General features: G+C 40.4%; 1 protein-coding gene across 1 annotated transcript in view; it reads right to left on the minus strand.

The window, feature by feature from the left end:
• Positions 1-757: 757 nt before the first annotated feature.
• The window catches only part of LOC137384258 (magnesium transporter NIPA2-like), a 42328-nt gene continuing 34293 nt past the window's right edge, over positions 758-8792 (minus strand). The window contains exons 4-6 of the mRNA XM_068058062.1: positions 5591-5681; positions 3871-4037; positions 758-2093 (exon numbers count right to left, since the gene is read on the minus strand). Coding sequence (XP_067914163.1) covers positions 1441-2093; positions 3871-4037; positions 5591-5681 — 911 coding nt within the window. The 3' untranslated portion in view covers positions 758-1440. The remainder of the gene's footprint in view (positions 2094-3870; positions 4038-5590; positions 5682-8792) is intronic.

An 8792-nucleotide genomic window follows, 5' to 3' on the forward strand; every position in this document is an offset into this window, starting at 1 on the left:
GAAGTGTGTTGACCAGAACTAGATGCAATACTCCAATTGGGGCCTAACCAGAGCTTTATAAAAGGTTCAGCATAACTTCCCTGCTTTTGTACTCAATGCATCCATTTACAAAGCCGAAGATCTCATATGCTTTACTATCCATTTTCTCAATATATCCTGCCGCCTTCAAATATCTATGCACATGCACCCCCAGGTTCCTCTCGTCCTGCACACTCTAGAACTGTGCCATTAAGTATATATTGCCTCTCCCTATTCTTTCTGCCAAAATGCATCGCCCCACACTTGTCAGTATTAAATTCCATCTGCCACGTCTCTGCCCATTCTGCTAGCTTATCCATGTACTGTTGCAGCCGGTTCATATCATCCTCACTGTTTGCCACACCTCCAAGTTAGGTGTTGTCAGCAAATTTTGAGATTCTGTTTTGTAAAAATAAAAAACTAGCCAATTCCCCCAATTGCTATTCTTCAACCTGATAAACACTAAACAAAAAGCACTCATCACATCGGTGTAAATGCATAAATAGCCAGGCTACTGTTACTGAATGAAAATAAATGTGCAACAAAAAGGAGTACCATAACTCAGGTACAAAAAAGAATTTGCTAATTTTGACTGTAGAGCATACTAAATGGATTACGTACAAAAAAATAAAATTACTGATTACATTTCGCCAGGTATTTTAATGCATCTAATCAAGTTATAAAGATCAAAAATTAAAACTACAAAAGGTATCCTTTAAGCAGATGTTTGTATCTCAAAATGAGAGCAAACCTTTATTTGTTAAAATAAATTTGTACAAATGCAATACATCCTCATTCAATACAAACCATTCATCAAGGAGTGGTGTGCTATCTCTAACGTTTCTTCAACTACATACAAGCATTAATGTCAAAATATATCAATTGTCATATACAAAAATTTAGGAGTTTATAAAAGCCATCATAGTATTTTAAAAAACCATATGCACTATACTTTTCAGTACACTCTCTTAACAATTACATCCCAGATCTTAATCCTTGCACTGGTATGAAGCAGCCCATTTCAATTGTGAATACCAACGAACATCAGACATCCCATTACTTGAAGACTGGATATTTACATTTCACATCAATTCCCCTGGCACAATCCCTGAAACTAATGCCTCAAATTGAAATTAGTCTATTACTTAAATCCAAGTTATCTGACTTTATAGCACTTTTGTTACTTGCATCGCTTAATTCTGAATATTGGATAATCCACTTTTTAGTGCAAAAATGATTTTGAAGTATCAAATAGACTGTATAACCTATAAATGAACACCACACAGATAAGAATTCTGTCTATTTCTACAGCAGAATGAAAATCTTATATACCATCTATGCAATCAAAGAATTACAAGTGCTTCTGCAGACCAAAGGTTCAAGAGGCAGTTATTTCTTGGAAAGCTATGCATGTTTTTCTAGTTAACTATTTAGATTAGAACACTCCTCAAAACCAACATTTCTTCTGTTAAAGAATAAATGTATTTCGTCATCATATATAGCAGATGGGCTGTCCATATTGTCTAGTAATGTATGGTGGTCATCGTGGCCAAGTCTATTTGTTTCTGCTTTTTCGCTTTTCTTAATGAGAGATGTTAATTGTTGCCAGGTGAATTGAATATCCTTAAAAGCATGAAGTAAAAAGATGCCCAAGATTATGGTACAGAATCCACTGATAATCCCAATGACATTCTTAATTTCCACATTGTTCCATTCTTTGAAAAGGATAACAGAGCAAATTAAGACAACAGTAGTGAAGAATACATAATAAATAGGGGTCACTATAGAGGTGTTGAAAGTATCAAGAGCTTTATTTAAATAGTTGATTTGAGTGCTGATAGAAATGATTAAAGTGGCGAGTAGAATCCAGCTCAATGGTTTGCTGACGACAGGTTTCTTTTCCAGCAGCTCCTTCACAGCAATACCTAATCCCTTTACAGAAGATACAGAAAAGGCTCCAATCAGTGAACAAATTGAGATATAGACCAGTATATTAGTTGGTCCCACTCTGGGGGCAACAAAGATCATCAGCACCAGGGAGACTATGATTATTATGCTGGCAAATATGATGAACCCTGAAAGAAAGACAAAATGTAAAAGATAAAATTATAAACAAAAATAATTTCTGCATAGATAATATTCAGCAAGTTTGCTGCAAGTTTTGGGTCTTCCTTAGATATCCTGTTGGATACAGTGGTGCTGGTGACTCACACAGGTGTCCCAAACATCTTGTATTCAACAGTGTGGACACACTAGTCAATATATCTAATTATAAGTGGAGTAACCCTAGGGGTGTAACAACAGGATCCCCTTGTGATCAAGTGGATATCATGTCTTTTATATTTTCCTTTGTTTACACTTGCCAATCTTTCCAAAGGTGATGGCAAGTTAGCTAGACAAGGCCAGATATGAACTGCTAAGCAGCTTTATTTCTCTAGATGAATATGGGACAACCTGGTTTAATGTGCCTGGGATGAAGCAATTGGCCTTATTACCTCAATTAGAAGTAAATAATGAGCTGTGACTTTCCAGAAACTAGCTCATCTGACAACGATACACAGCTTCAATGCCTGCAGCCTGTGTTTATTCTTATAAAAATTGTGTGAATTCACTGTTTAAAACAACACCTAATCCAAATTCATTCCCAAACCTTTTCCATGACGAAGTTTGAACTGAATATTGCAAAGAATATTAACAAAAGGTGAAGAACGGAGAATACCAACTGAAATTCAATGTCTCAAAATGTTATGCTGAAAAATATATTAGAGAAAGAAGGAAATACTGCGCAAAACCTTCCAATTTTGATATCTCTCTCTCTCCAAACAGAATTAATGCTTCAGGAAGAGAATCATAGTGGGTAATTTTAATGTAACCCGCCAGGCAGAAAACCCACAGGACTGGGTGGAACTTCAAATGGAATGTAAAATTGGGCAGGGTGTAAAAACCAATGTCATACCCGATTTGGGGATGCCACAAGCCCAATTAATGTATATAAATTAAGAAAGTTTCCTGTGCTGCTGTTGCCTTAAGCAGAAAACAGGAGTGGAAAGGTGGTGATAAGAATTGTGAGAGCATGTGCCTAAAGTTAAAAGGGACACAGTCACTTAAGGGAAAGTGGTTGTCAATGGGGCTAGTAAATGATTGCAAAGGTCAGAATTTTTTCTATAAAAGTTGGGAGGCAGAGAACCCAATGTGGACAGTTGACAGGGCAGTGCTGCTCCTGACCTCATCTGATGGTTGTTGATGAGGCCCCGTCTACCAGTCGAAAAGTCCCGCCTGGCAATTGGAGAGTGGTCTTCTTGGTGGACAGGCGGCGCCGTTGCCACAGGGTGAGGCCATTGCTGCTAGGGGCCCCTCCTTGGGCCAAAGAGTGCCCAAAAAGGAGACACTCCCACCCCAGAGCCCATTGCAAGGTTACCAGGTTTCACTGGATGGTTGCTCCAGCCACTGGAAAAATGCCCGCGGAGATGGGAAGTGACCCTTAATTGGCTACTTACATGCCTCAATTGGGCTGTGGGCAGGTGGCTCATCTACTATCCTTCCTGCTGCTGGAAAAATGGCATGGTGGCAGGAAGACATCGGGCATGCTACCAGATACCTTCCCAAGCTATTTTGCCAGCCTTCCAGCCTCTCAGCCTGTCTTCAAAGGGCTGATAAAATTCAGCCCAGTATCTCCTTTGCTTCCCTAACAACTGGGTGCAAAATTAGCATAAAAACTATAAAATTGTGCCTGATCCTCAAGTATTTTTGCAGCGTCGACTGGAACACTTAAAGTGTTCAAAAACTTTTTACCATTCCAGATTTTAAGTTCATGTACAAAAATACCTCATTATAAACGGACCTAGAATGTACCTGTGTCTTTTAGCTTTTCTTCCATCTCGTGCAAGGAATGAACTCCTCCTTCTTCTTCTTCTGGCGAATGGATTACTATTACTGTTGACCCTATAATGCTCAGCATGCACCCTAACTTCCCATGAATATTCAGTCGCTCATTTAAGACATATGATGCAAGCACGGCACTGTGTGAAATATAAAAAAAAGTCAGCAAGACAGTGCAGTGAAAATGTCTAAACATTATAAGATTAATTTTGTACCTTATATATGAATGTGTGTGTTACAAATGATAGTCTTGGGTAATTTAGCATTTTTCCATTTTGGCATCAAGCAGCAACACCTGCAGGTCAGGTATAGCATAGATCAGATATATAACTATTTCGGCATGGTCCATTAATTTGCCTACCCTGCGCAATTGTAGCATTCTCATATAACTCATGTAAATTGGCAGGAAATTTACAATCAGTGAACTAAAGTTAGTTTTGTACTTTTAACTCACTCATCTGCAGTGGATAAGTTCACCTACCTATGAAGAACCATGCTGTCTGATGCGCTCCTTGATGAAGTGAACCACAGATTGTTTAAAGACAGTAATATTTTTGGAAGGCTCCATGTGAGGTTATGGGATAAAAGAGGCATTAACTGGCAATAAAACTTAAGATCTACAAGGCATTAGTTACAACAGCCTTACTGAATGAGAGAGAGATAGTTGGACCACTTATACATATCACGTCAGAAAACTCAATCATTTCCATCTAGGTTGCCTCCAAGGGAACATGAAATTTCATTGCTGGCACAAGCTTCTGGCTCCTTTGTAAAGGTGAGCCAGTATATTGGTGCTAAAAAGAAGTGACAAGCAATTGCAGGAGGCCTTGGAAGGTTGCCCCCAAGGAGGAAGATTCATGCTACTTCTGGCCTACAAAAATAACTTTTCTCGAGCAGTCTCCAGTGGTTCTTTAAGAACTATTAGTTTGGCTGCTTCATGTTCAATCGTACTGAATGGGATTTGTGCAGTGTGTAGCATCATGAAAATTCTATCGGATCTGATGTACATCCTATGATCCTGATCTGCATTACTTTGAATTGATTTTTTGTTAGGCAAGAGGATTAAAGGTCATGGAACCAAGGCAGGTTAATGAAGTTAAGATACACATTAGCCACAATCTAACTGAATGCCAAACAGGCTCGAAGGGCTGAATGGCCTACTTCTGTTCTTATGTTCCGCTTGTTATAGGCAGGGGCATTGGATGCTCATTTTTCAGCTAGCTCCAAAAGCACACCAGGCCAGACAGAGACTGAGCAATAACTGCTGCACTTGTCTCACTACTGCCCCATCCCTGCAGGAAAACAGGGCACTACGGAGACAAATATTGGCCATAATATTTTTTAAAGAACAATTTCTCGGTAGAAATTAAGTATAACACCACAACTCTACATCAGTCATCGAGGGTCAGAACAGGATAATTGATAATTTAGGTTACCGTATATAATTTGATTGCCTGCAAACATGTCATGTGAAAGCTACCCTCCTCCTCTCTGAAGGCATTACTTCATTCTGATGTGTGATCCCACAGGTGTCTGCCACCCTTGGTGCCTTTCCCAACTGACCACCCTCCTCAATGAGCCAAGGTGGTCACAAGCATCATAACCAGACCCAATTGTGGCCTCATTTGCATCTAGGCAGGTATGCTTCAAGTACTTCTGTATTTCAATTGCTGCATTAAAAAATAAATCATACCTTATAAGCACACTTAGTGCACCTAATGGGGTAACCAGCGTGGCAGGTGCAAATGCATAAGCAGCAAAGTTAGCAGCTTCCCCAGCACCCACTGCAAAATAAAATATGATAGGAAGTGTAAGTTTAGAAAGGCTCAAGGAATTATACAACAACCCGAGCTTTCAGACCTTTCATTTCCCACTGTGCCCTATCCACTTCCCAATGTTGCTGCACATTTGAAATTACTCTATCTTCCAATCCCCCTCATTAAAGTCCTAGTTAAGATGAACTACATATTGAGCTAGTTACCTCTAGGTCCCTAAAGCTGCAGTTTACATTATAGAATTGGGAATACTACAAGCTGTACAGTACTTACCCACCTTTAATTAGTTGATATTGAAATCACTTGTATCACCTTTGGAACGGAGACCCAATTCAAAATGATTTTTTTTTAAATGTTAATTTTGCTGTAGAGATATTCAAAATCATGAAACGTTTTGATAGAATGGCAGAAAGGTTGGTAGCCAGAGGAGACAAATTTAAGATAATTGGCAAAAGAAACAGAGGCAACTGTCATGAAGACCCCCATGGGGGGGAAATGGTGGGGGAAGAGGGGGAGAGTTCACTCAGAGCAGGAAACAGCAAAAGAGGAGCGGAGTGGGGCTACCTGCTGCTGCCAGTCTGCCAATATTTGGAAAAAAAAAGGTGACATCACAGGGAAGCAGGTAGGTGATTGGCTGGTGAGTATTTCTGAGTTATCTAAACTAAATAAACAAACTGGTGTCTTGGCCTTTTTTTAATGCCAGCATATACTACTACCAATAAGTTATATTAAGTATTAGTAAGGTTCATTAACATTAGTTAGGTTTATTAGTATTGGTAAAGATTTATTAGCAGTGGCAAGGTTATTAATTAATAAATAAAAGGAATAGCAGGGCTGCTGCAACCTCTAGAGTGCACATCCTGTGCTATGTGGCAACTCCAGGATGCTTCTTGTATCCTGCATAACCATATGTGCAAGAAGTAAGCATCAGCTTGAACTTAGGGTTTCAGAACTTGAGCAGCAGCTGGTGACATGGCGGTGCATCTGCGAGGATGAGTTCTTCGTGGATAGCACATTTATAGATGTGGTCACCCCGCAGCTTAAAAACATACAGGGAAAGAGGGAATAGGTGACTGCCAGACAGTCAAGAAGAAACAGGCAGGTAGTTCAGGAGACCCGTGACTGCATTTCACTCTCCAACAAGCATTCAATTCTGACTACTGATGAGAGTGATGGTTCATCTGAGGAGTGCAGTCAGAACCAATGCCATGGCACCATGGATGGCTCAGCTGCACAGGGGGGGAAAAAGGAAGACGGGAAGAGTGATAGTGATAGGAGATTCAATAATAAGGAGAACAGACAGGCATTTCCGCGGCCAGATGCGAATCCAGAATGGTGTGTTGCCTCCCTGGTACCAGGGTCAAGGATGGCACTGAGCAGCTACAGAGCATCCTGAGTGGGGAGGGTGAACAGCCAGCAGTAGCAGTCCACGTTGGTACCAATGACTTGGGTAGAGAGAGACATGTGGTCCTGAGGAAAGAGTTTAGTGAGCTAGGTAAGAAATTAGCAAGCAGGACCTCAAAAGTAGTAATCTCTGGATTACTCCCACTGCCACACGCAAGTGAATACAGGAACAGAAAAACAAGACAGACGAATGTGTGGCTGTAAAGATGGTGCAGGAGGGAGGGCTTTAGATTCCTGAGGCATTGGGACTGGCTCTGGGGGAAGTGGAACCTATACAGGCCGGATGAGTTGCACCTGAACAGAGCCAGGACTGAGTTCCTTGTGGGACGTTTTGCTAGTGCTATTGGGGAGGGTTTAAATTAGTTTGGCAGGGGGATGGGAACCTGAGGGTAGACTTAGTTGGGACAAAATCAGAAATGAAAATGGAAGGCAAGAAATTAATGGATGAGCCTGGAAGGCAGAGGAAACAAAGGCTAGAAAATGAGAGAGCGAGAGCGTTTGGCAGTGCTCAAGGGTATTTAATTCAATGCAAGGAGTATAGCAAATAAAGCAGATGAGCCGAGGGCACCGATTGACACGTGGCAGTATGATATCATAGCTATTACAGAAACATGGACTAAGGAGGGACAGGAATGGCAGCTCAACATTCCTGATTAACAGGGTTTTCAGACGCGATAGAAGGGGGACAAAAAAAAAAAGGGGGCAATTTTGGTCAAAGAAACAATTACAGCAGTGAGGAGAGATATGATATATTGGAAGGTTCATCAAATGAGGCCATATGGATCAAGCCAAGGAACAAAAAAAGGGGCAAATAAACTGCTGGGAGTGTACTATAGACCCCCAAATAATTAGAGGGAGATAGAAGAGCAGATATGTAGACAGATCTCTGAAAAGTGCAAAAATAGGGTAGTAATAGTAGGGGATTTAATTACCCCAATATTAACTGGGATAGTTTTAGTGTGAAAGGAATTGAGGGAGCAAAATTTTAGAAGTGCATTCAGGAGAACCTTTTTAGCCAGTATGCAGCAAGTCCAACAAGAAAGGGTGCAGTTTTAAACTTAATTTTAGGAAATGAAGATGGGCAGGTGGAAGGAGTGGCAGTGGGAGAGCTTTTTGGTGATTGAATTATGATCACTGTCAGTTTTAACATAATTATGAAAAAGGACAAGGATAGAAGAAATAGAGTTCTCAATTGGGGAAAGACCAATTTTACTAAGCTGAGGAATGATTTAGCGAAAGTGGACTGCAAACACCATTTGAAAATAAATCAGTGTCAGAGCATTGGGAGGCAAAGGGGAGATTCAAGGGATTTAGAGTAAAAATGTTCCCATGAAGAAAAAGGGCGAGATGGGCAAACCTAGAGCCCCATGGCTGTCAAGGAGCTTACAGGGCAAGATAAGGCAGAAGAAAAAAGCTTATGTCCGACACAGAGAATTCAATACTGCTGAAAGCTGAGAAGAGTATAGGAAGCAGAGGGATGAAATCAAAAAGGAAATTAGGAAAGCTAAGAGAGAGGGCAAGAAAGAATATTGGCAAGCAAAATCAAGGTGAACCTAAAGATGTTTCATCACTACTGTTATGACAAAGTGAGAAAGGTGTCTAGGGATCTTTTACTGTCTTCGCCTGGTCTTACTGTAACAAAGTTTAATTTTAAACACACTGTGTTTTGAACTCCCCCTTGGGTGAATTCTTGTTCACCACTTTCCAATTATAAGG

This window comes from Heterodontus francisci, chromosome 1 (assembly GCF_036365525.1).
Source record: "Heterodontus francisci isolate sHetFra1 chromosome 1, sHetFra1.hap1, whole genome shotgun sequence".
Taxonomy (NCBI): domain Eukaryota; kingdom Metazoa; phylum Chordata; class Chondrichthyes; order Heterodontiformes; family Heterodontidae; genus Heterodontus; species Heterodontus francisci.